The sequence below is a fragment of the Anomalospiza imberbis genome, chromosome 2, assembly GCF_031753505.1.
Source record: "Anomalospiza imberbis isolate Cuckoo-Finch-1a 21T00152 chromosome 2, ASM3175350v1, whole genome shotgun sequence".
Taxonomy (NCBI): domain Eukaryota; kingdom Metazoa; phylum Chordata; class Aves; order Passeriformes; family Viduidae; genus Anomalospiza; species Anomalospiza imberbis.
The window spans coordinates 51,500,954-51,528,561 of record NC_089682.1 but is presented as its reverse complement, the minus strand read 5'-3'; the positions used below and the strand labels follow the sequence as shown (position 1 = coordinate 51,528,561).

Genomic DNA, 27,608 nt, shown 5'->3' with positions numbered 1-27,608 from the left:
GACCCATTTGCTTTCGAGAGGAAATTGGGCTATTTTAACATTTAGTCTTTTGAAGGTTGCTGCTGGATGAGGCAGGCAGCAGCAAGGTGTTAGTTCATGCTGTAGGAGCATCATGCTTGTGCTGACCTGACACTTGTCTGACCTTTTGGTGAGCAGACAGAGTTTGTTATTCTAGGAGAAGACTGAAATAACTGTGGGGGTAGGGAAGAGTCATAATTTATCTGCAGATGATTGAGTCGAAATGGCTCACTGAGTAGTCAGGGGTGTGTTAAAGGGGGTGGGACTATGCAGCAAGAAGTGACACTTGCGAGGACAGCAGGCTTTTAGGTATGTGTGAAACTTCATTTTTCTGTACTTTGGGAAACTGATGAAGAACTTCTACCCAGATTTCAGTTTGCAGTGTTTCTCTAGTTAATGCTTAAAGTTAGCTCAGAAGTTTCACTTTTGAGCAGGAGGGGAACCTTTTTATTGGCAAGCTTCATTTTATTTGCTAAAGAAAAATAGGGCTTGTTTTAAGGTGGGGGGCTCTGGTATTGTCAAATACAATGCTTCAATATGAGAAACTGCTGGAGGGTTCTAAGAAGAGTTCTGCTAGTGAGGGATTGTTTCCTTGCCAAAATATTTTCATTTATCTTATCCCAGGGAAGGTTGGGGAGCCCATGTCCTGTATCTCTAAATGCTGACATAATTCTGATTTGTCTAAGGAATCCCATCTAGAAATGAAGCTGCTATCGAGGTCTTGAAGGTCTGCGCAAAGTTACTACTCAATTAGGGCATTAAATATGTGATCAGGCTTCTAAGGGAATATCTTGATTAACAATGAAAGTAACCAAGACTTGGGGATTTCTTCAATTAAAGCTGCTTTAAAGCTCTTTTACAAAAGTAGAGTTAGTGATACTATGTAGGAACCTAGCTTCATTCATTACCTGAGAGAGGCTGATCCTCTGTTACTAAGTAATTCTTCATTTTCTTTTCTACTGTTCAGCAGCCCTAAGGCTCACATACAACATGGTATTTAAATCTTTTCCTGAAGATAGTGTTTTCATTTCTCACATGCTTTTCTGTAGAGCACCTTACTGGTTTGAACTGATTTAAAAATAACATTATTTTGGTCAATGTGAAGCTTGTTTATAGTATTGGGTCAAATGGTACTCCTCTCCTTCCAGACAGCAGCAAACTGAGAAATGAAAAAGTGCAGGTATTGGTGTGGTGAATATGTTTTTCATAGTAGCCCACTGTATTATCTTGTAGGATTCAAGTAGAATTTTTTTCAGTCTATCATATTTAAAATCATTCAGTGTATGTAATTCAGAATTCCTTGGTCAAGGACTTGAACTTGAGTGTGTTGTTGTCTTTGAAAATTGAGCATTTTCTATTAGCTCTAACACCTTCAGAGTTGCCTTATGCTGCATTTCATAATATCGTGCCTTGGGGACTGTCTAGCTGATGGCTGTGCAAGTTAGCTTTTGTGATTTTTGAAACAGTTCTGTAGTGATTCTAGATCCTGGTTGCAAGGAAATTGGTATTTGAAAAATACTTAGAGTATTTTTTTTTGTTTTTCATGTAATTAGGCAGGTGTGAATGAAAGCAAGCCAGCAGCTAAGCTTGCTGCTCTTTGTGGATTGAATTTTGAGAAACAGCGTTCTTAGCAGATGTTTAGGTATTGACATAAATTTGGTATGGTCTGTTCATTAGCTGAGTTTAACCTTTTTTTTTTTAATTTAAAAAAACACAGCTAGAGGAGGAATGGTTGCTTAGCTTTCATCAAAGTAGAAGTTGAATAATGTGTCAGTAATTTTGAAGGTGTGAAGCTTGTACAGTCTGTAGAGTAAGAACTTTGTTACCACACAAACTGGTTTGGTAGCCATCTGTTGGGATTCCTAGTGGATACCAATGTATCTGTAAAACTGGGGAAAAGTGCCTAAAGTTAAAAGGAACCTTTTATTCTGAAGCTGATTCCCCAATGACTTGAAGCAGATTTATTTGCAGGCTAAAAAAAAAAATATTGTTGGATGCTTGTTTTTGAATGAGATTCCCACATTTTGTTCTAAACAAATAGCAGCCCATCAGGATGTTGTTATATGCTCAAGCCTCGTTGAACAAAATGCAAAGAAGGGATTCACCAAAGTAGTTTAAAAATGTTTGCTGCGGTGTAGCACAGAAAAATAATTTCTGAATGTCTGGTGCTGAGTTACCGTCATCTGAAAAATGAAAGAACTCATGTGCCTGTGCACATTGAGCCTCATAAAATGGTTTTCCATGCCTTGTGTTCGGGGACTCAGCCGCAGTATTTGTGGGTCATTTGTGTTTTCCTTGTTTCTCATCAGTTCCTTGGTGTGCTCTCCTCTCCGCAGCACTCCTGGTCTCACCTCTGCTTGTCCCTCCTGCAGGCAGTAGGCAGTGGTGGCTCTGGCTGCGGCCAGTCCAGAACTGAGCAGGTGCTGATCCATCAGCTGTAGTTTGGGGACAAGGAATGAGGCAAAGAGAAGATGGCTCTAGCTGCATATCCAGCGGCTGCAGCTTCTCCCTCAGGGTCCTGGAAGGGATGATCTCCTGCTATGCCAGGGGCTGACAAGGATTCTAGCTGCTGGGGTAGCCTGTTGCAGGTGTGTCTTCTTTTGCTGCAGAGAGCTCTGGGCACGTGAGTACAAAGCACTGCCACAAAGCCGTCTGTCACACGAGCGATTGTCATGTGCTGCCTTGCGCACAAGTGCCAGTTCCTCTTCTTGCTAAATTAGATGGGGTGGTGTCTCACTGCCCTTTGTATCCGTTGTCCTTGGCTGGGCTGATCTGGAAGAAAGGGAGTCACAGCCAAATCCAAAAGGAATTATTTTGATTAAAAAGACCCTCAGATCTTTGCATGAGAGATTTATTGTCCCTCAAATTAACATCAGATTAAGTGTTTCATGAGGAGGAGGGCAGTGCTCTAATGAACTGTTCTGCTTATTTAATGGGACAGTTTTACTAAAACTGCAGAGTGTTTTGAAGATACAATTGTGCAGCTTGAGGATTCAGGGATTGGTACCATTTAGGCAGGACTGCTGAGGCAAATCCATTTAATCTGTGTTGAGAAGTATGGAAGAATTTTTCAAGGGCAGGGCTGAAAGTTAGGGTAGGCTTTTTCAGGTTTTCTGATGCTCTTTTCAGCTTCCCAGCATTGCACCTTGAAGATAGATTTAGAGAGGAGGAACAGTTCTGTTAAGAATTTTGTGGAGGAATGCTGTTGCTGAAGGGAATTGAGCTGGTATCGGAAGTATAGACCTAACAAGAGTGAATATTCTTTGCTTTTGAAAACAAGAATCTCAGCAACGTTATTTTTCCTCCTACAGTTAATGAGTCTTATTTGAAGTGGGTGTGTGAATCTGGTGGGCAAAAGGTATATCCATGTGTTCTGCAGAGCGTCTTTTCTGGGAGGGTGCCTCCCAGTACAGGCTCATCTGGGAGCCTTTTGAGGTCATGCTAGCCTTGTCTGTTCCTGGAAAGAATGCAGGAATCACCCTTTTGTGCAGATACGCTTTGGAGCTGTTGTACTCAAAAGAATGTACTGCATTTTGGATTTAAGCAGTACAGTCCATGTAGGGTTTATATATATGTGTCTGTGGCTATAAAAATCAAGCATCTGAGCTGGTGTTAAAAAAGCAATGCAAGTATTCTTTCAGGACCATGTATGCTGTTACTGTGTGCATCTCAAGCCAGTGGCCTTCTAGCACGTTTGCTGAGTCTTTAGGAAAATTATTTTTCCTAAAGACTGAATATAGTTGTTTGGCTTTCAAGGTTTTCAGGAGTGTTTTCTTATGTTATTAATGTAAGAGAAAAAGAAATGTCTCCTTTCTCTGCAATTCTGCCAACCTGCTTCATGATGTGGGAAATGATGCATTTGGTTTTTAATGTTATCACTGCTGCTCTGTGTAGTTTCAGTCATCAGCTGGTTAAGGGCTGCCTTGAATGCATCAGCTTTCATAGCTCAGATAGTCATCAGTTCAAATGCAGTCCTTGTTGGAATTGCTGCTCTGTGTGTTGTGAAATGTTTCTATATTGGTTATTTTATCCATATTTTGAAAGGCTTTTAAAAAAGGCATTGATTGTCACCCCAACTTTTATAACTGCACCCTGTGCTTTGGGAAAACCTGGAATTTGTTTTGTAGTCAAAGTATTTCCTTTCCCTCCTGCATTTTCTGATTGAGTTGTTTTTAGATTAATTTCTCTAAATCAAATATTATGGAAAATTCAGCATCCTTTTATTTAAAACAGTGTAGTTGAAACCACTGTCCAAGCATAGGGCATGGATTTATTACTAAACTGAAGTTTGGGGAGGTGGAGAGGGAGAGTGGGAGTAACACTGATGTAGAAGGCCCTGTGGTAACTTGTATTAAGATAGAATTTTCACCCCTGGGGTTTTTTTATACAGAATTGTGGGTTGTTATCTGTGAAGCTTGTTCATTAATGCAGTAATGACCTATCAAATTTTGCTAAACTGCATTCTTTGCCATCCATTCCTGCAGGCAAACAGCTTGAGCTGTGCTATTTATAGTCTATTTGAGCTTGTTTCTTTAGAACCAAACACTTTGTTATTTGAAACAAAAATTATACTTGAAAATTTGATATTAACTTGACCTTTGGACCACAGAATAACACTGATTTTTGAAAATGTCTTCTGGTTGATGCATTTTTGTCTAGTGCCTGAAAAAAAAAACCAAAAACCCAAACACCAGCTCTTGAATAGGTAAGAAGAATTTAACCTGTGCTTTCTTTTCAAGCGTGTAACTTTGGTGTTTCCCTGCATGACCACTTAGTTTCCCTTGGTGAAGAGTTTTAAGAGGATAACATTTCTCTGTGGTTGCTAAACTCTTCAAAAATGAAATGAAAGCAGATAGTTCATATTTGTTTAGCTATCTCACTATTTCAATCAATTGGATCATGGATTTGTAACACATCACTTGGTACTGCTTATGGCATTTGCATGCTTCCTGTTGGCATTTCTTCAAAATCTCTGTGTTTGGCGTTGTCACTTCTGTTTGGGTTGTATTCTTTTTTCTCTGCAAATATCAAAATAAAAATAATTTTCAGTGAGTTAGCAGTCTGTAAGGTTTGAACCAGCACAGCTGGTGGATACTGAAGCTCAGTGATTAGTTGTCTCTTTGATTTTGGTGAGTTTAGTTGCATCCTGAAAATCAAGCATATATGTGTTCATCTTTGCAGTAAGTGACAATCATACCTCTACATATTTTGTTGCAAGTTTGCAGTGAGACTGTGATTTGAGGTGACGTCACTAGCTATAAAACAACTGGAATATATTTGCAGTAGCAATGTGAAATGCAAGTCCACGAACCATTAGAAGTGCAAGGATTCTTAGCAGCTATTGGCAGTTGCTTCTAAAAAAGTACATTCTTTAGAAGAAAAGGGATCGCTGGAAGCAGAATATGTGTAAATGGGGGCTGACTATGTACGTGCCAGGCGTGCTTGTTTTTAGTGTTTGCTGACATGAGGAGGCTGTGTTAGCCTGGTCGCTGGTCTCTGTCCAAGAGGTGTTGTGCATCGTGACTCGGGAAATCATTATTTCTCTACAGTTATTTGACTGCTTACCTTAAGAACCTCTGTTCTGAGTATCTTACTGAAAATGCTAACTTCTGTCCTGTGAGTAGAAATCCCACGCCTCTTGTTGTTGAGTGGTGTCAATGTTAGGAGGTCCCAGTTCCGCACCACAGCCGCGATGGTTGCGTACATTGCTGTGGCTTTAGTAAATGTCGTGGAAGCTGAACCAAGTTTGTGAACTCAGTTGTGTCATTCCTGGCAATACCAGGAATGTAGGTGTGTTTTTAAGAATGTCTTAGAAACAGATGGGATGGGGGGTTGTTTTTGTATTTTGTTTGTTTTCTTCTCCAGGTGTTTAAAGCATGCTAGCTTTAGAAATAGTTAAAAAGTCTCTTTTTCAAGATGCCTTTGCTCAAGTCTGAAAACTTTCTGGAAAGAAATTTAATGCAACTTCTTGAGTTCCCCTTAGTTAGACTTGTGACTAGCCAACTCTAACTAGTCAAGGTGTACAAGAAATCATACTTTAAAGCGCCTTTCTGCTCTTCAGTACACTATGAAACCATCATTGTGTAAAATGACTCATAAATTAGGATCATACAGGCTCAAACTTGATGTTTTTTTCCTTTTTGAGTGTGTCTAGAGGTTTTTTATTTGTGTAGATTTTCAATTTTTTTTTTTTTTTGGGAATTATTTCTCTGGCATTTTCTTTATGCCGGAGTTTGTCTTTCATTGGCAAAACTGTATTAGAGTGGTTTTGTTAATTGTAGTACTAAAGAATTTTTTTTTTTTTCTGTGTGGGAATCTTTGATTTTGTTAGCATTTTTCATTGTTCAATAAAAGTTTTAAATTAATGTATAATGTTTTAACATTCTTCATAATGTGACAACTCAATTCAACTAGTCACAGGAGACTGCCTTATTAACCATATTCCATAGATCATGCATCATTTATTAACTGAAAAGTGGAAATAAAATCAATGGTCAGATCATCTATTGCTTTAATAAACACTCCTCTTCCCACTTCCTATCTTCACTGGTTAATCCCTCCTCTAAATCTTCCTCCCAGATTTTCAAGTTTTCCAAATATACTTTTAGCTCAAGGAAGAGGTTTTGTTATTGAGGATTGGAATATTACCCATCAGAATGACAGTCCTTGCCAGCTGCTCATCTTTGGATTGTCAGTCTTGTTGGAATTTGATGGATTGTGCATGAGGTCACATGGATTTTCTTTTAATTTTTTTTCCCCAAAATGTTTTTTCTGATAGAACCACTTCTTAAAAGCAACCCCTCTGATTTTCTTGTTTCTTTACTTTAATTGCTGTCAGAGGTAATAATTTGATGCATCCTTGTGAATACTTTTAATGGTGGAAAAGGGAACTTGAAAAGCTTGACATGCTTCTAAAAATGGTTGTGAGCAGATAATCCTTCTGTCATGGTTTCTAAACAGGAGAATGGTGTAGATGCTTCCCAGAGTGATGCTGTCAGTCATCACACTAATACTGTTTATTGTGACCTGGCATTTAATCAAGGTTTGTGTATAAATTATCTATAAATTTATTCCAGATTTGCAAAAGGATAATTATTTTTCATCCGTAAGTACCTTTCTCTCTTCCTGTTCAGTGATCCAATTGTGATTTTCCTAAACTTAGATCAGGCCACATAAGACCTCAAATGTTGCTTAACTGTGAAGAGGAAATCTTTTCAGGTCTCTTAATTGCAAATTCTTGGAGTATGAGTAGCTGTTTCAGTGTCCAGTTGCAGCTTTCAATGTTGAGAGATAACACTGAACTGTTTCAGCAGTTGTGCCACAGATGTCTTTAGTTTTGCCCCAATATAAAATTAAAAATGCAAAAATAGGATGAGTAAAGTGTTTTAATTAGACTTGGCAAGACAAGCCACTTGTAGATCTACTTGCATGTGAACATGGAGGTTTTTCTGGAGAGAAACCTCACAGGAATGAGGCAGGTGGAAGATCCTGTGTCATGAGTGGAAAGACGAATTACAGTGGTGCAATTTTGTGTGGTTACTCCTCAGAGTTCAGAGCTTTAGCCTCTGAAAGGATGGTGCACCACAGAGATATAGTACGTGTGCTGAGTCTGTTGTGCATGTATGATTGCCTGCAGGACCACACAGGGTTTCACAACTGGCAGCTGCTGCATCTTCAGCAGGACTGTAGCCAGCTAAAGCCCATATCTGGTTATTTTAACTTGGCTCCAGGATGGTTAAGATATGGAGAAAAACATCTTGCCTTGCTCAGTGTGGTGGAAAGAAGCCACTAGTGCTTAATTTTTCTTCTGCAAATCTGTGAGTTTTGTGATAAAACGAGAAGCCTTAAACCACATTATCTGTTAATTTCTATTTTTATGCAATTGTGTACAGGTGTCAAAGTACATCTCATTATCACAAGGGTGAAATGAAGAATGCATTAAATTGAATGCTTTTGAACACTTGTGTACTAAGTCTAGTGATGATCAGTTTTTGTCTTTTTCCTAAGTATATTTGCAAATTTCAAATAAAGGATTTCCATTATTTTATATTTTCATTTTTAAAGATATTATTTCAAGTTCTCCACAAGGCATCATCTGCTACACAAAGCATGATTTCCTTCTTGCTATGAAGAAAGTACAGCAAAGCTTATGGACTAGCTTAAAGTTCACAGATAGTTTTAACTGAAGCTTCACACACTGTATTCCTACATGCTCTTGCTATACTTCTTATGATAAATTTGGCACTTAAAAAATGAAGACTCAAACATTTAAATTTACTTTCATCTTCCTAGTTCATCCTCTTGTTATTCAGCAATGCATTATGCTTATTTTATTGGTTGCATTCATAGAGGGTCAAAAGTGTGGCAATATCTTTGTTTTAAGGGTAAATTAGGAATGAAGTGCCTTTTGTAACAGATTGTCTATTAAATTTTATGATGCTAGAATGAAGCCAAGTTATTCAAAATGGGGAAAGTCCAAATAGTCCCAATTGTAATTTTGAAATTAGATTAGAAAATGAATGTTAGAAATCAAGATGATACTGCGTGCCACCTACACTGCACTGCTGGTGCACAGATGTGGAGTGGGACTGTTTCATCAGTTGGATGGCAACTTTTAAAGAGGGTATATGTAAAGGGTATATATGTAAAGTCTCTGCTATTGGTGCTGCTGTGGGGTGCAAATAATGACAACTGTGTTCTGAGGTTTTCAGTGACAACTGTGTTTTCAGGTTTTCTTTTTGAAAGCATCTTTTTTTTTTTTTTTTTTTTTTTGGTCAGTTATCCAAACCAGAAGCTTCCTCCCTGCTAGCTTCTGTCAGTTCCATGGTACTAAAAGCTGTTCTTACCTGTGGCTGCTGCTGTCTCCTCCCTGTCCCTGCCTTGCATCCTCTGCATTGCTCAGGCTCCAGTGGCTGGTGAGCCATGCCCATCCCTGGGAGCCTGGGCTGGGAACTGGGCTGTGCCCAACAGGGGTACAGTGAGCACTGGCAGTGGGTGGGGCAGGGAAGGGGCAGCTGCTCCTGAGAGGCAAGGTGGTGCTGCCACCATGGATCTGCAGGTTAGGCTCTGCAGTCTCATTTATGAACTGGAAAAGGAAGGGGGAACTGTTGAGTGTAGTGTTAATTTAGCATGTGAATTATTGGTATGATTGGAGAACTTTTTTGCCTCTTAGTTGACATATGTGAGGCTTGTGAAATTTCACAGGGTCCTAGTGTGGTGAGGAGTTTGAAAAACTTCAGGGAGGGCTATCTGTGTGTTATTTTTCCTTTATTCATCATCTGTGTTTCTGTTGTGTAGCACTTAAAGCACTGAAGCACAACGGTGTTTATTTTTAAGAACATGTGGTGCAGATTGCAAAGTAAATGCTGTGTCTTGGGAAGTGGGCAAGCTGCATGTACCAGCCAAACAAAGACACAGAGCATGAGCTGTCACTGTGAGTCAGCTGGGCAGCAGATCAGAGGGGCTTCTGCGTTATGTACCACTGAGCACACAGTCCTCTCACAGACTCTTCATGTGAATCACTTTTCACCATGCCTAGCCTGTCCTTGTAGGCTCCTTTTGCCAGCATACTATTTAAGCAAGTCATAGCTGTCCCTGGGGACTTACTCACATTGTTTCCCTGGCATGAGTAAGTGAAAGCCTTGCAGCACAGTCTTACACAGCTGATGTCTCTTCTGTTCTTTTAGTAGTAGTCAGTTCAGTTAGTACATCACAGCACAGGAAGCACATGTCTTACCTGATCTGACAATAATTTTAGATAATTTATTTTAAATGTTATCATATTTGGATGCTAAATTTAGGATTACTAAGTGTTACTCTTTTGCATAAAATTCAGTGGCTGAAAGCTGGACTAGAGTTCCAGAGGGGATGATTGTAAAGCTGTGTGTATAGATTAAAATAATGAAGTGCTAATTATCACTAGCTCAGCACGTGGCCTGTATTGTAAATGAAAACAGTAAAATTTTGTTGTAATGGCATATTAAATTTTGTACTTTTGCTGTAAAAACAAGATTCAGCCTCTGTCTCCTGTCACCCTCTCCTGTCACCCCACTGAGCTGCTAAGATTTTGAAAAGCAAAATGCTTATTGTGCTTTTGTCCTGTTGCTGTCTTTGTTAAATCTCATCCCATAATTTCATTAACTAAGGGTGCTCCACAGCAGGTAAATAAATCCAAGCTGAGAGAGCCATAATCCCACCTACCCTCCTGGCAGTGCTGGTGAAAGAAGCAGTTGCTGGTGTTCCCCTACTCTCACACTGTCTTATCCCTCTGTCAAGGAAGGCACTGCTGCATATGCATACTCAAATAAATTAGGAGGTTTCTCTAGGTTGAAACTAACAGCTGTTTTTATGCCAAGTCCCTGCTCTGGTTGGCCATGTGGCTGCATAAATGTTTGCCTCCAGTACCAGGAAGGGTGTGAGAACATGTGGCCAAAAGTGAGAGGCAGACAAGGCTTGCTTTTGTCTGTGGCGGTGCTAATTTAAAGTGCCTTAAAGTGTTTATTGAGCTGTGGCCTTGCTTGTGGCAGTGTGGGGTATTTTATGTTGAGAAATATCTGTAGTGGGATGAAATGCCCAAACCAGTGTGTTACTGAGGCAAGTGAATGGCATTAAGATCAAAATGGACTGTGTGCTTGCTGGCTTGTTAAGAAAATTAATTCTGACAGTGGAACAGATTCCTTCCTGAAGAGCATCACTCTGTGGAATTTGGTGAAAACAGCAGTGAGTTTGGAGGACACAAATAAGGACATTTGAAAATACTTGAAAAAGCTATTTAGAATTTGATGTCTCTGTGATTTAATTCCTCTGTGTTTCTTATTTGTGGAACTCTTTTGGTCTTTGTGTAAATTTTCTTGCCCATACTGAGAAAAGCAAAAAGCAGATACAGTGTCCTTTAGTGGTATGCTGAGAAAAAGTAGGGAAATGCATAGCACAGGAGCTGAGCAGAAGAGGAGAAATTATAGTAATGTATTGAATCAGAAAGGGTTGTGTATTTGAAGTTAAAATTAATGTTTTGAAACACCCTTTTTTTGCTTATATGAGTCTTACAGATTTGGTTGTACCTGTGCTTAGTTAAAAAAGTTTCAATTACCTCCAATATTTAGTCACAAACATACCTAAAACAATAGCTTATATATGTAAAATCTTCTCAGGTAACCCACTGGTTAAATTGAGTCTGTTCAAAAGGCAGTGCCACGTGTTAAAATTGAGATTGGTGTTTTGATATGTATCAGCTGTAATTTATAGGTTATAATATTGAACTGTCTAATGTCTTTATCATTCACTCTTCTCCAAGTAAGGAATGGGAAAGTATTCACTGGTCTAAAAAATTATTTTAAACATGTTTTGATAGTGAGGACAAGTTTAGCGGTCACCAACAGCAACTGTTCTCCAGGGGGAAAAGTTCTGATTAATTGACTTCCACAACTAGAAAGTATAGTTAATATTTTTTTGTAGGTATGAATAACCTAGCACCCACTCCTGCATGGTCAATGTTTTTTCATTTTTTTTAAATTCCACATTTTCTTCAAGTATCAAAATCCTGTAGATTTGGTATGTTTGTGTTGGTCCGAGTCCTGTATTTTGTTGATGTAAAGAACTTGGCTCTAAGAAATTGTCTTCAGCCATCTGCATGATTGCATCAGACATCAGTGTGCCATGGCCCAGGGGTCATATGAGCTCTGTCAGGAGGGTGCATCCAGGCTGCATTCAGAGGTGCCTGCAGAGGTGGATCCTTCTCCTGATGGCAGCAGTCTGCCTTCCTCTGCCAGCTGCTTTAAGAGGTGCCCCTGTTTCTAGCACAGCTTTTGGTGAAGAGCTGAACTTTTCCTCTTTGCTGTGAACTTGGTCCCCAGCACGTGTGAGATAGGATGGACATCTAGAGCCCCTCCTTGTGTCAGGTGTGATGTGTGCACACCAGTGATCCGGTGCTTCTACAAAGGGCTTTATCTATCCTGCAAGTGTAGGAGGCCTGTGGTGTGAGAGAGAAGTCTGAAAGAAAGCAGGAGACTTGTTCAGTTGTGTACAGACAAGAGAGGTTGTCAGCCCATCCAGGAATAATTGATTAGGGAATTGATGTCTGTCTTCTGTGTGTTCTTAGATATTCCACTCTCACAGGTTAACAGAAGCAAAAGATTCTGTGCCACTCAATGACTAGAAGATGAACAAAGTGACTACTGTCCTAAATCTGCTGCCATAGTGAAAAGAATTGCACTTCTTCTTGGAGAAACTGCTGTGTATTGCAGATTGCTCCCTTGATGCTGGATATGTGTATGTGTCTTTGGAGTTCATCAGTGATGTTTAAAGAAGTGTGGCAGAAATGATGAAGCACCATGTTACATGGAGAGGCTCAAGAGCTGCCCTTTTATAGTACCAATACAGCAAGATGTGGGTTCATGGTTCTGCAAGTTTCACTGGAATTGTGATTTTTAAAATTTTCCAAATAGCTCATGAGTGATGCTGCTGCCCTTGGCAGTCTGTATATGCCATGGTAATCTTCAGATTCTTCAGGCATGAAGTGTCTGGCATTTCTGTTATCACTAAGTGAAATACAATAAAAAGATCTGAAATATCCATTCCGAATAAGCTACTTTTAAGAAACAACTTCATAGTAAGATGCTACAGTTCGGCACAACTGTTTTTCCTTTTCCTTCTAGTATGCTTTGATGGCAGGTTCTTTAATATGGATAGAGGAATATTTTTCCTCTCATGTTTTTAAGAAAGCCTACAACAAAAGGGAGATTTGAGATTGATGTTTCCATTAAATTGTGTGAAGCAAATTAGAAAGATTTTCTCTCTAGCCATGGGAAACAAGACATTGTTCCAAACTACAAGAGGTAATATTGTCATTTTTTAGTGATGTGTCTTTAGAAGAAAAGTCCCAATTTTTAAAACTTAAAATGTTTTATTTGCATTCTCTCACCTAAATGTGTTTAGCTGTTTTGGAGTTCTTTTGCTTTTCTCATCAGGAAGCTGTGCGCTATTCATCATGCACAGTGCAGGTATTGTTTCATGCTTGAGACACCTGAACAGCAAGCTAGCAGAGAGAAGTGTTTAAATGAACGTTAGGCATGATCTTTTCTAGTTTTAACTGGAGAAGTTTACAGCTTAAATACATTTTGGGTCAAAGAGGAGACACAGGCTTTCCTTTGTCTTTGATTTCCAGCAGCACAGGCTTAAGATACAAGAAGGTGGGGAAGAATCAAAGATACAGAATCATGTGCATTATTGGTGTTCCTGGTTTTGAGAAATAGTACTTGTGTGGTGACTGCATTGCAGTAACAGGCCTATTGAAATGAGAACTAATTAACTTTTGAGCATTATAGTTCATGCAAAGATTTTTATTTTCCTTAAAATGCACTCAGAACAGTGTATCTGCCCATACACGGGAATGCTACTATGATTTCATATTCAAAAGGCCACTGTGTCAGTGTATTTGCAGAGTATTTTCAATCTGTGAATGAATAAGCAGTTGCTTACCCCATCATGGGACAGGAAAAACACAGAACTGGTTAATGGCTCATTGCTTTTGTTTAGGACATAACCTAGAACTGACTGCTGCTTGTGTTGATAATTATTTTTATGTCTGCAATATAAAGAGTTTTGAAATGCTAACCCCATGTATCACCATGAATATATTTGTTGTTTTTGTTGTTGTTAATCTAATAAATTCCATGAATTTTGAATTGTGTGTGAGTATTTGCTTGTGAAAAACCTTTTTACTAGAAAAGGAATCCTTTATTGTTAAGTGTTAGCATATTAAGACTAATCGGAAATCTGACATTTGAATGCTTAGTAGCTAATAAACCAAGACCATACAGGCTCTGCATAATAAAGCTTTCGCTTTTCTTAGGTTTATAACATGCCTTTTGAAAGAAACCAGGATTATAGTGATATATAAAACATGCAGTTTAGGTTACCTCTTTGTAATGTTGAACAATGGTGACTTGTGTTAGAAAAACTCTTAAACTTAGGAGAGTAATTGATCAGCTGTCATCCAAATGGAAATATTTGCCATGGGATAGAACAAAGTTTTAAAGCAAATTGCATTAATGAAAAGATGGCTGAAGAACAGCTTCACAAATACAAGTTTTGATTTTACTAAGCAGATATTCCAGTTAACTTTTCCAAGGGTGTATCATTTTCATTCCAAACTGCTAGCAAGATAAACAGCTGCAGTTTGCATCTGCATCCATTTATGATTCTATGTATAGTATCAGTACTTTAGCTTTTATAACATGCAGCTATCTTTCAATGTGCTCAGATTATAAGGACAATAGTTTTTGCTAGCAAAAATTAGTTGTGTTTGCAAACAGATTAATCAGACCTAGTTAACTTAATCACAGGAGTTTGTTTTTTCCACATCACTTCAGTGCATTGGACTTACTTTTCCACTCAGTCTCACATGTAATACATTTAAGAATTTTGAAATTTAGTTAAATTTCTTAAGTATGTGTACAGTTTTTGTATCTAAAGCTCAGCTTACCTTTTTGTGTTTAGTAGAGGAACTACACATATTATTGTGTAATATGAAACAATTTTAGCTGTCAAAACAAATTTTTGTCAATAAGAATCACGGTGATCATTGTGAATGTTACTCTAAGAACATTGACCTTTCTAAACCACAGAAATTTCTAAAGCACAGAAATTATTACACTTTTTGTGCTACATACTGGGTGAAATGCATGTCTATCTGTTGAGTAATCAAATTTATTAGTTTGTTCTTTATAATTTAATATTGACAATACACAATTTGTGCTATTGTTTTCCATTTGTTAAATAAATTAGTTTTAGTACTGTTATTACTGTTTAAAATTAATACTCAAAAGTTAGGTAGAAGGCTTCAGGTTGGAGTCACAGCGAATTCTGAAAAATCTAATATGTTCTCTAAATAGGAGTGAATTGAAGGATTAAAATAGTGGTACACTAGAAAACAACATATTTGCAGTTTGGTAGTGGTCAGAGCTGTATTTAACATGCTGTATTTTATTTGCTGTCAATGGCTTTGTACTTGATTTTCGTTGTGTGGTGAGTACAGTAACTCAGTAAAACAATGTGCTTTGGTTTTATTGTCAGGTTTCTCTGTCCTTTTCAGCACCTGTTTCCTTCTGTAGTGAGGTGTTGAGGAAATAAGAAATAGCAGGGACACTTCCTGTACTGTCCATGCTGTTTTTTAAATCATTATGGATCACTTTCCATCTCACTGAGGAAGTCATAGCAGCTCTCTGGTCACCTGTGATGCTAAGCTAAGCAAAAGCAGTTTGGTAGTTGAGTGGTATTTGTCACCATTGCTGTTATCTGCATGTGAGATAGCTTGGAGTTTTCTCGAGGTGTGGTTGGTAGTGATGTCGGGGTGTGATGTGAGGCTTTGGGGATGAACGTGGGAGCTGATTTCTCTCTGTTCTTTCCTAGGTGATGGGTGTGGACACACTGTGCTGGGCCCTGAGAGCGGGACCCTGGCCTCCATAAACTACCCCCGGACCTCTCCCAACAGCACCGTGTGTGAGTGGGAGATCCGTGTGAAGCCTGGGCAGCGAGTTCAGCTCAAGTTTGGTGATTTTGATATTGATGACTCCGATTCCTGTCATTCCAGTTACCTGAGAGTTCATAATGGCATTGGCCCCAACAGGACAGAGATAGGTAGGAGCTTGAATTGTCACTATTTGAGAACTGCTGTCTTGTATAGAACTCAGGTGTACTGTTGGTACTTTTGTTGCTTTTTAACAGCAGCTGCATCATAAATGCAACACGGATCCTGTAATAATCTTTGATTCCTGAGATTTTCAAAGGAAGCTCCACTGCAATGTGGCTTTTTTGCCTCTGACATTTCCTAGTAGCTTGCAAACTTCTTGTAAGCAGTGAAGAGGGAACTGTAAAACTAGAAGCATCTTCATTAAAAAAAAAGGTGCAAATACTTATCTATCTATCTATTTATATATATATTTATATATAGATATATATATATCTATATATCTGTGTGTATATAAATAAATAAATAAATAAATATATATATATCCCGTACCTGAAATGCCTTTAATTTTATATGAATATACTTTGATTTGAGCTGCTCTTCTTGGTGGTGTTAAAGGATGACAGGATTCAAAATATATCTTCCATCCTCTGATAATGTTCTTAGCTTTTGTTCTCTTCAGGAGAATTTCACGACCAGAAGTCAGTGAGTTTTTTTCAAATAGCAATGTTATGTTATCATCTACATCAAGGTATATGTAGGGTGTTTAGACTCTTATGGTTACTTTGCATAAAATTCAAAATGAATTGTCATTCTTCTTTTTCTAAAATTAGCTGTTATTATGCAGATGAACTTTTTTTTCTTTCCTAAAGCTTTAATTTGGAGAGAGAGAAAAAGATTTACTTCACTGAGACTGTTTTTGTGCAATTCAAATGCTGATCCCACTAAACTGAGTCTTTTTCTAAAGAGGCTAGTGGAGTGTTAGGTTTATTAACCCACTTTTCCAACTGTTACCTAGGTAAGTGTGTGTGAAAATAAGTATATGCTTGGAGCTGTTGAGCCAGACTTGGTCTAAAATAGGAAACATTGAATACCTTAAATGGCAAGGAATGTCAAGTTCTGATAAGTCTATTACTCACTTTTACAAGGGACTTAATGGGTTCAAGTAAGTTCCTGCTTCATTTGTTTCCCTGGATTTTCAGCTGAGGCCTGCTGGTGTAGCAGTGTAGTATGTTGGGGAAATGTGTTTGTTGTTCTGCTCTTAATAAATTAAATCACAGGATAAATAGAGATGTTAACAGTGGCAAATACAGATGAGGCAGGGTTTGTTGTTGGTTTTTTTTGTGTTTGAAGCAACAGACACTGGAGAGATTAAACAGTGACTTGGATTTTTGTGGGAGAAATCTGGACTTGTCATGATTTTCCATTCAAGACTGCTGACATGGTCTAACATTAAAATACTTGTTTTACATAAAATGTGAAATTCAGTCATACCTTTTTAACCCAAAATGACTTAAAAGTTGGCTGATTAGATTAAAAAATAAATTGTTAGTGGGTTCATTGATAAACAGAGAGGGTTTCTAATGAAGCTTTTAAGGACTAGTGCTTATTCCAAGCCTGTTGAGTATGAAGAAATAGAAAGACGATTCAAATGCCCAGTGTTAGGTTTGTCTCTAGTGTAAGTACGATCTAGAAGAGTTTATAAGATTTCAATACAGTCAAATCACTGTGCATCTGCAGTCAGATGTACTTACTTAAGACATGGGAGTTCCCTCTCCTGGTGTATTGTAGCTGTACAAAAGCACTCGAGATCCTTCAATGCGTAAGTACAGACAAAATAGCAATATTACATCTTCTGTATGCACAGCTGAGAGAGGTGTTACTGCAGTCATGCTTTTTCACTTCCTAGTGCTTGCTTTTTAAAAGATTGACAAAAATCAGGGAAGAGTTAGAAAAATTATTTATAATTATTTACTCTCAAAAGTATGCCTTGCCGTGAACCATAAAGTGCAGCACTGGAGAGTTTATCCAAGCAGGATTTAAATGGCTTGCACTGTGTATTTGCCTGAAGAAGGGAATAAATGCTGTTTTAAGAGGAGTCTCATGATGGTCACTCATGTAACAGGATCCAGTGGCTGAAAAAAAACTTAAAAAGCTTTTCTGGTTTTATTAGAAGATACCCTTGCTTTGTTAAAAAAAAAAAAAAAACAAAACAACTGAATAAGCAACATCTAGAAAGCTCTGAATAATGATAGGAATTTTAACTTTTATAAGTATTTTAACTTTTATAATTTTTAAAATTATTTTGATAGTGTTTGGGAGTGCAGTTCACTTCTTAAAGGAAATTGACCTACATATTATATTTATTTTGTACTATATTTGTTAAGAACTATTCCTGCAGGACCATGTTACTTCCCTTCCTCTATATTATTATGGTAGTTTGCCTTTATTTGAGAAAGGAGTCTTGCCTCTTTTTCTGCTATTTCTGCTTTATGATAACATACTCATTATGAGGAAAGCAAGTGGAATGATGAGCTGAAACAGAGGCAGTGTCATTTCCTACTGGTGATTATTCACTTTGGTTATCCACTGCAGAATCTTAAATAGGGTTACAGATGGTTTCTACAATATTGAATGATCGTGGTAGCCTTTAGAACAGAAAATTATTTTTTCCTAAACAAGTTAATTAACTGGTCAGTATCTTTACTAAAGCTTCTAGTTAGCAGGACTGGAGAATTCCATATTGACTGGGGACTGTTTAACAGCCATTCATCCATTAATGTGACTTGGTATCAATTCTAGAACTTCATAGGACAAATACTGTCAATATCTGTGGACTCCAGCAGTTGATATTGTGTTATTTTTGTTCATTTTGTATGGCAAGAGAAACCCCCAGGTACAGAAACTGTGTTGTATTTTTTAAGTGTGACAAAACAGAAAGTGAACTAACTGGCAATGTATCTTAGTGGTGCTTACCTATGGTTCGATATGATATATGTATGATACTGCTGAAATGCAGTGAGCTGTGCCTGTTGATGTCCAGAATTAGGGAAAGTATGTGACAGAAACCATGGAAGAGTCTATGAGGAAGAAGTGCTCCAGCAACTTTGGGAAAAGGAGGGCTTTTTTCTCATTTGCTTCTGTAGATGCTTCTTATTGTCCTAACTTGATCCTTTTCCTTGTGAGATTCCTCATGTTCTTTGAAGCTCTGACTCTGGAGGTTATGCATGGCTAGAGGTGAATGGGATAAGGCCACATTTATCTGCAGGTATTGGAGTATGCAAGACCTTTGACAGTGACAAAACAAATGTGGAACTCACAGTCTGCCATTTCCTTTAAATGGTCACTAAGCACATTATTTAGTGTCATTCTCATGTATTTGCTTTTGAGTATACACCAGAACTAATGTGAACCTACACTGCAGATGAAATAAGAGGCTGGAAATTGAATAAAATTCTTATTACATGTGTTGTTTTGGGTCAATATTTGTTCTCCTCCTTCTCTCCACAGGAAAATACTGTGGGTTTGGCTTTCAAATGGGTGGTTTAATTACTTCAGAAAGTAATGAAGTCACAGTACAGTTCATGAGTGGAATTCACACTTCTGGACGTGGATTTCTTGCAGCTTATTCGACCACAGACAAATCAGGTATTTATAATTATTTGGTAATTTTTCTCTGCTGGCAGAATTAGAGCTGTCTAGTAAAAACACTGAACCAATTCATTTACTCCCACATTCTTACAAATTAACTTCTAAAAATTTAGTATGCTTTTCCTGATACTTCTGTGTAGCAAATTTGACTGCCTACCTGAAAGTTGCTGTAGTTCTAAAGAAATGGTATCAAAGCTTATCTTGAACAGTAGAGTAAAAATGTAAGTTGTCTGTTATAAATGAAAGAACTGCTTCAGATTCAGGACAAAATGCATTTTTTCAGGCAGTAGTCAAGGTGGCAGATAGCTAACAAGTTTTCCTATCAAACTGTATATATTTTACATACACTAACCTCATGGAAATTTTTATTTCAGTAGCAGCCTCCTGTACTCCCATAGCTCTTTAATGACATAGTCTGCTGACTAGTTTTTTGTATTTTTCTTGGTTTTTTTTCCCTGGTTTTGGTTCTTTTAAGCCTCTGAAAAGGTTGCTGTATTTGTTTTGCATCTCCTCCCACTCATTGTAAGGGTGAGTGATATACGTGGTCTGCAAGGAAATGAAGGAGCAGCAGCGCCTCAGAAGGCAAAAACCCTATCTGGAAGTTATTCTAAAAAGAGCAGATAAAGAGTTTCAGTTTTTAATTTTGTAGGATTTTTGATGCTTTCCTCTTTGTATTTTGGACTGTATGTGTTGATACACAGCAAACACAAAGACGAAATTTGTGGTATCACTCATGGATGATACCACGTACTGAACACAGCATTCTAACATTTGTTCTCTGTGGTGCTTGTGTTCAGCACTGCAGAACCATTAAATGATGAAAACACAGGCCTCTTTAGCTTATTAATTTAATTTTGTGAAAAGAGCATATGTTTCTGTCTCTGATTTATCTCTGAAAAATAGCTATAGATTAAAATTAAGCTGCACAGAAAATAAAGTTTTGTAGTATTGTGTCATATTCTCAGTAGATTTCCCAGTTACTCAGACAAATTAGCAAGGTTCTACTGTAATACAAAATCTGTTGCAAGAAAATTTAGTAGGAATGTGTTTTTTTCATTCTGAGACTTTTTGTTAAGTCTCAGAGACTTTTTGTTAAGTCTCAGAGGCTCAAAAGTATGTATTTGTGCACTTTAAAAAGCATATTCAAGATTGTTGTCTTTATCATCCTTTTGACTTACATTTTTTCTTTCCAGACTTAATTACCTGTTTAGACAATGCAAGTCACTTTTCCGAACCAGAATTCAAGTAAGACTGATTTTTACCTGTTTCCTTCCCAGTCTCTTTAATGAAGTAATTTTAATGTTTCTACTTTGCTTTGTTACATATTCTGATGCAGCTTGAAAATTGGCCATCCAGAGAACTTGAGACACAAAATAATTAGCGTTAGAGCTGAAGATTTTTTTCATTTGCACTCCTCCTTCCTCCTCCTGTCTCTCCCATTTGTGTTTACATGCAGTATACAGTAGAACCTTGTTAATTTGCACTAACACATAGGAGTTAATATCTCATTTTATAGAATATTGCTTTTATAAATACATTATAGCAGGTACACAACTTAATTACTGAAATTTCTATTACAGTTACCTAAGGAGCACTAAAGGATGACATGTGTTAGAAATTGCAAACCCATTTCACAGTTTGTTACTCATTAATGAGGTTCTGTGGAGACACAGAATGCTTTGCATTCTGAAGAGGAAAATGTGTCATTTCCCTGTTGTCTTGTTCCCCATTTCCATCTAAAGCAAGGCCAATGTTTAAAGCTGCAAACTATTGTGAAGTATCTAAGCTTGCTTTTTGGAGAACTTAAGCCGTGGTAACCTGAAACATTTCAAAGTGCAACCTTTGCATTTCTCCTTCATTTTCACAGGTTCCAAAATATGGCTGTAGTTGTAGGTTCTGGACTTAGTCAACATGTGACAAAGTCTCTGAATCCCTCTGCTTTCATGGAACCTACAGAATTGCTTCAGCTGTTGCTGAGCTGTGGTGGAAATGTTGATGAGTTTACTCTACTTTACTTTTAGCTCTTGAAGATGTAATAATTTTCATGTGTGCAGTATGAAATGGCCCTAGAACATGAACACAGGCTTGCTCCAGTGGTGCTGGTATCTTGCCTCTTGCTTTTTATGAGCTAGTGGTAATTTGGCCAGTTATTTATGATCAAAGCATTGCCAAAAGCTGTTAAAAAATAGCTATACTTTTCAGATATTTTATTTAAGGGTGCAAAACAAATAGATATGCAGTTCTCTAGTTAATAAAATAAAATTCATTAATATTGTTACTTATCTGACTTTGGATTTACAGGAGCCACGTAGCATTCATATTATAAAATGCTGGCATTATTAACTCATCATATTGAGACTGAAAGTGTACTTCCAGTTGAGACTTATTTTAAAACATTTTCAAGTGTCTGTTCTCCTGTTGTGCACTTGTATTTTTGGTCTGGTTTGATAGGTCTTCAATTAGGAGATATCATTACATAGTGATACCTGAAGAGCAGAGTGTTGGAAATCAAAACCATAACTGTTTTATAACAGTAAGAGAGTTGTAGGTACATGCAAATCCTGACTTGATATTTTGCTCTCTTTCAGTAAGTATTGTCCAGCTGGATGTGTGATTCCTTTTGCTGATATTTCAGGCACTATTCCTCATGGATACAGAGATGTAAGTAAAAATACCATGTACCTCCTAAAAGTGAATAACGTGGTACTCATTTTTTAGCACTGGTGCTAAATGACAGGTGCTTCAGATGTTGCCATCTCTAAGAAGTGGAGTAGTGTAGTGGAGGCTCAAATGCTTCCGGAAGTCCTGTAGAGAAGGGTGGATCAATCAAAAGAGTGGGTTTTTTTCTACCTCCTGTTTTCTTTTAGTTGGTTTTCTCAGGCTGGGAAATTGGGATTAATAAAGAAAGAACCAGTTTATTTTAATGATGTCCTCTTGTTTTTGACAACGTAATGCCTCTTTCAGCAGTGTCTTAGTGGTTATCTTAATTTTTGTTACAATTGAGAGATGAAATACTGTTTATGCTCAGCAGCTATAAAATAATTTGCAAAACAAATTTAATACTGTAACAGTAGTTCTATAAATTGCTAGTGAGCATCTTTAATAATGTACTTTACTTAAGACACTGCAAAATCCTATACAGTATTTTTCTAATGTAAGCCTTTGCAGGTCAATTAATGAATTGCCATAGGATGGGAGGATGTTCAATTTGTTTATTTTTAAGCGATTATAATTTTGCTAGCAGTCTACTAAAAATTACATTAAATTCCTGGTTTTTATCTAAAAATACTCTTTTAGTAAGGCCTTAGATCTAGCACAGAGGTAAGACAATGTAAAAATGTTAGTAACCAAAGATTTTAGTATTAAATACTAAAATACTTAAAATTTAAGTCTGTCTGGGTTTTTTTTCCCCAAAACCCTGTTTGGTTTTTTTTTTTCCCCAAATATTTGTAAATTCCAGGCTACTTGCTTAAATAGTCACACCCATGTAAAAATGTCACCACAGAGTAATTGTGTTACATGTTCTGCTCCCCAGTAAGTCCTCACTAAGTGGCTGCAAGGTAATTTTTGTAGCTAGTAACAAGATGAAATTGATTCTGTGCCTCACAAATTTGTAGCATCTGTAGGAGTTCTGCTTGTTGGGAGTTTTTTTGCCAAAATCTGGAATAATTGTTTTCTATGGAGAAAAATGAAATATTTTCCTAAGGAAACTTAAGGAAATAAATGCCCTGTGACTTTCTTTTTGTATACTTTATCACTGAAAAAAGGGAGGGAATTTCCCGGAAGTCAGGCTATGTGGAAAAAAATGAAATTGTCCAGCACTTTAAAGCAAATTTCAGGTTGAGGTTTATCATGCATATCTTTCAAATGTACAGGAACTGTTTGCTGCTTTAAAAAATACCCAAAATCTTAATTCTTTTCTGTGTGACCCTAATGTTCAAAGTCCTTCAGGGCTTGGAGCTCTCAGTGCTGACATCTGGTGAGCAGGGAGGAGGGAGCTGCATCTCCTACAGAATCCCATGCTCTTACTTTAATGGAGAGGGGAGCTGTGTTGATCCCAGACCTGCTGGATGTGAGCTTACTCTGTGCAAGCCTGACGGAATTGGTGCAGTGAGTGCTGCTCACTGTGGCACCTGTTGCCTGCAAGCCAGGGAAGTGTCACTGTGACATTTGTTAGTAGACTCTGTCATCCAAGGAGAAAAGGCAAGAACGTGATACCATGCAAAATCATTTTTTATTACTGAGCTCCACTGACTTGTACAACATAGGTAATTGACTTGTTTAGGATGAGTTGTATGCATGTATTACTATGTATTTACATGGATCAGAGTGCTGGATGGTTAAACCATGTTTAACCACAAGTTATGATAAAAACCACAACCCCTTGGCTAAAAGCTACAAATTCTGCAGTGCCTCACACCTTAATTGTGAGAAAATAAATAAACATACTTTCAATGTGCTTTCTATGAAAAAGTTTTCTATGTATTTACATCTTTTGTTATCTAATATAATTTATTATAGGCTGAGCCTGGCTGTCTGGCTTTTTCAGACTGATTCACTTTGGTGTTGGTTTGAGGTTATTTAATTACAACAGTTACATTCTTAATACATCTGGGTGAGGACACAGTGAAGTGTAGGGCCCTCTTCTTGTGTTTTTATAAATTTAGTAATAAATAAAAATAGTTTCTAAATAACCAAGATAACTATTCTTAGTTAACTGAGAATAGTATTTTAATGTAATAATAACAAAGACAGTCTAGCATTTACAATGTGTGGTGTTTAATTTATTCACTTAGTAGTATGAAATTTTTTCTTTCCCTCCCTTCTTCAAGTCATCATCACTTTGTATGGCTGGTGTTCACGCAGGCGTCGTGTCAAATACTCTGGGTGGTCAAATTAATGTTGTAATCAGCAAGGGCATTCCATACTATGAAGGGTCCCTGGCTAACAATGTCACCTCAAAAGTGTAAGTGCATTTCCTATCATTTCCTTATCTTTAGCACCTTAGGTCTTGGTAGTGTCTCATTGTGGGATTAATTTCAGGGAGCTATATGTTCCCTGGACAGGTTCTCTTCTCTTCTCTAAGTTTCACACACTTTTGTTGTAGTGTAATTGTTTTACCAAATATCTTTCATCTCTAGGCCAGAAATTTTAATTTTCCAAATTCTGCAAGGAGTTTTTACCCTCTTGGCTATAAATCCCCACTGGTCTGTGGAAAAACAGTAATTTAATGGCAGCTTTTCAGTTTCAGGGAAAGAGTGTGGCTTGGCATTGTATCCCAAGTGCCATAAATGAAAGCAATCACAGGAGATTGGTTTGTGTGACTATAATTAGCTTAATTTGAAAAGAAAGCATTTCAGTGAAGACTTATATTTTTCTGGGTAGATGTTTGTTTGAAAGTCTTTAACCCAGTATCTGTGGACTTGATTTCATTTGAGAAGGTGTTTGTACTACAAGCGCTGCAACTTGCTGGCAGGATGTGTTAATCATTAAGTGCTTGTTCAGGCACATGTGCATAGGTTTCAGTGGCAAGCAGTCAGACAAGAAAAATAAATTGAAGACAGTTTGTTTCAATTTTTTTCACTGGGTACTGCAAAACATCATCTTTTGTTCTCTGCAGGGGACCCTTGTCTACAAGTCTCTTCACCTTTAAGACGAGTGGTAAGTGTTACCACATATATTACATGTTACTACTTTCATACAAACTTTGTGAATAGAAGTAGGTATGCAGGTATTTGATTTCATAATTTTGGTTCTTATTTGTGAGATCTTTTTTTACTGCATTCTTCAATAATTTATATTTTTGAATTGTTTTACTATCTCAGCTTGATGATTAATCATCACTAATTTATAGGTACAGTGATGTTTCAAGTAAGCCTTGCTTATCTGCAGAAAGAGATTCTTTCAGGCTAATTAAATAAATTAGCTGTAGTTTTCTAAGTGGAAGCTAATTTTTCTGTAAGTCACTTTAAATCCTATCTTGGAGTGGATGTTGAAAAAAATGTGAAGACAGTGGCCTTTCCTTCGTCTCTTTAACTGTTGTAATAACAATGTAATAGCCATAAAACCATCATATCTGTTTTTCATCAAGATAAAGTTAAAAAAAGAAAGGGGGGGAATCATGCACATACTTCTCAAAAGTAAATAAATGCTTTTCCTAATACATAAAAAAAGGCACAGTGAATGGGGATATAAAGACAAAAATCTGATGGGCAGGAGTGTTTGGTGATGGAAATGTACAAATAAGTAAAAATTAGAAAATGTAGTGCACATAGTATTAAAATTATTTCTCAGGTGTCTGCAAGAGCTGAGAGAAGGAATTACATATCTAGTTTCCTTATGCATAAAGAATATTAAACACAGTGATCCAGGCAGGGTTTGCTGGGCTTTTTTGTCATTCACAGTGTGATCTGATAGTGTGTATGAAAGTAATTAAATGGCCTAGAAATTGGAAGAGATAGGACAAAATGCTGATCTAGACTTTGTGGACTTCAGTGACACATGAGAAATTACTGAATAAGCTAGAGATAAGATGCAAGTCTAGATTAAAATGTCTGTAGTTGGGTTGCCTAGGAGTTAGGTGAGGGAAAAAAAAACCTGTAGTATGCTCAAGTGAGGTTTATCAGACTGTGGTGAAGGTCCTAGTGTATTCCTGCTGTTGTAGTTGGTTTTATGACTTGGTATGAAGTAGAGGAGTGAGTTACTGATGCTAGAGGCATGGTCAGTGCAGAGGAAAATGAGACCACTTATACAGGAAGAATTGCCTGACTTTGAGACTTGGTAGAAATTGCCTGAAGCATCACAGAGCAAAGAGTGGAATGTATTTAGAGACCAAGGCATTTCAGCTTCCAAGTGGCAGCATGTTAGATGGAAAATGACAGCTGAGGGAAAGGATTCCCTTAGTGAAGTGATCCTGTGCTGTGGCAGGTGACATACATCCAGCAGAGACAATAAACTACTAATGCCATCTCACAGGACATGGACAAGACTTTCTCTGGGATCCAGTCACAGGTGAGCTCTGCCACCTGTATCTTCCTGGAGGGATGAGTGCTCACCTTGGTGCAGAGGGGGGCTGCAGGGGGAGGGGGAGTTTGCAGGAGAAGGGAAGCTAGGCTATGTTCAGCCTGCCTGACTGAAGGCAAAGACTGCTCTCTGCTGATACTTCTGGGGACTCTGCATGTGAGAGGGGAAAAACATGGGTATTACAGAACAAGAAATTTAGCCCTGGATTTAGGAGATGTTTTTCAGCCACCAGCAGAAGGCACCATGGGAAGGAACATTTAATAAGAATGGTGACCAGAAAAATGTAACTAATTTCAAGGATGTGTTTGAGCTCAAGGCCAGGATTACGACATGACTTCCTACATGCTTTGGTTTTGTTCAAATTACCACTGTGATGCTTGGGTTGGTTTAAAAACCCAAGAAGTTATACAGAAACAAGAAAGGAACTAATGAACCAGTAGCCTGTTTCCCATTCCTGCATCAACCAGAGATCCTCTTACATCATGAAGGTTCCCCAGTGCTTCTCGTTGAGTGCTCTGTTTGAGTGGTGACTGAGAGAATATCCTCATTACTCTTGGAACAGGTACAGATCATGGCATTCTCGTGACTAGTTTGGTTCTAGCATCCCTGTTAGAAAGCAAAAGACTGTGTTTTGTTGGTATTGTTGTTAAGAAATAAATTTAGATGGCAATTTAATATTTGCATGTAAAGTCTTAAAATTCAAGCAGCATAACTTCAGTTCTCATTTGCAATCCTCACCTTTTCTGTTTTTCAGGTTGCTATGGGACACTGGGGATGGAGTCTGGGGTGATTCCTGATTCCCACATCACATCATCATCTATTCTTGAGTGGCCTAACCAAACAGGACAAGTAAACATTTGGAAGCCTGAAAATGCTAGACTAAAAAGGATTGGACCTCCTTGGGCTGCTTTTATCAGCGATGAACATCAGTGGTTGCAGATTGACTTGAATAAAGAAAAGAAAATAACAGGTAAGTGAATCTGATGTGGCTTCTCAGCAGCATTCAAAATTTTTGGTTACTGATATATTTTTTTTCCAGTTCTGGGCCTTAGATAAAGCTCAGGTGGCACTTAATTATCATTACACTTAATTTGCTTCCATGTCCTCACTAATACACTGAGGAGCCTGGAGCTGAAGAGATGTAGTTTCGTAGTAGAAGGCATCTCTTCCATCAGAATGTGTTGAACTGTTTCCTGTGGTTTTATTGGATCCTTGATTCTTCCTTTTTCCTGCTCATTGTCTCCTTGGAGATGCAGATCAAAATTCAGTCAGCTCAGCCCACTGGTACCTCTGGTGCAGGTGTACTGACTTGTGTTCCTAGGTTTTCCCTAGTGCCTGTCAAGGCCACAGCGAATCCAACAGCAGGGAAAGGAGCCTTTCTAGTGCAGTGTGAGGAAGCAGCAGACACAGGAGAACAGCTGGCAGCCTCCCCTTCACCTCCTCACCTCAA

At 37.8% G+C, this 27,608-nt stretch overlaps 1 protein-coding gene across 2 annotated transcripts in view; it reads left to right on the top strand.

Annotated features, from left to right (window-relative positions):
• The window catches only part of DCBLD2 (discoidin, CUB and LCCL domain containing 2), a 39,042-nt gene that overhangs the window by 1,561 nt on the left and 9,873 nt on the right, over positions 1-27,608 (top strand). For both annotated transcript variants that reach the window (XM_068180986.1, XM_068180984.1), the window contains exons 2-8: positions 15,427-15,654; positions 18,995-19,132; positions 20,329-20,380; positions 21,724-21,796; positions 23,968-24,101; positions 24,756-24,796; positions 26,913-27,128. In XM_068180986.1, coding sequence (XP_068037087.1) covers positions 15,427-15,654; positions 18,995-19,132; positions 20,329-20,380; positions 21,724-21,796; positions 23,968-24,101; positions 24,756-24,796; positions 26,913-27,128 — 882 coding nt within the window. The remainder of the gene's footprint in view (positions 1-15,426; positions 15,655-18,994; positions 19,133-20,328; positions 20,381-21,723; positions 21,797-23,967; positions 24,102-24,755; positions 24,797-26,912; positions 27,129-27,608) is intronic.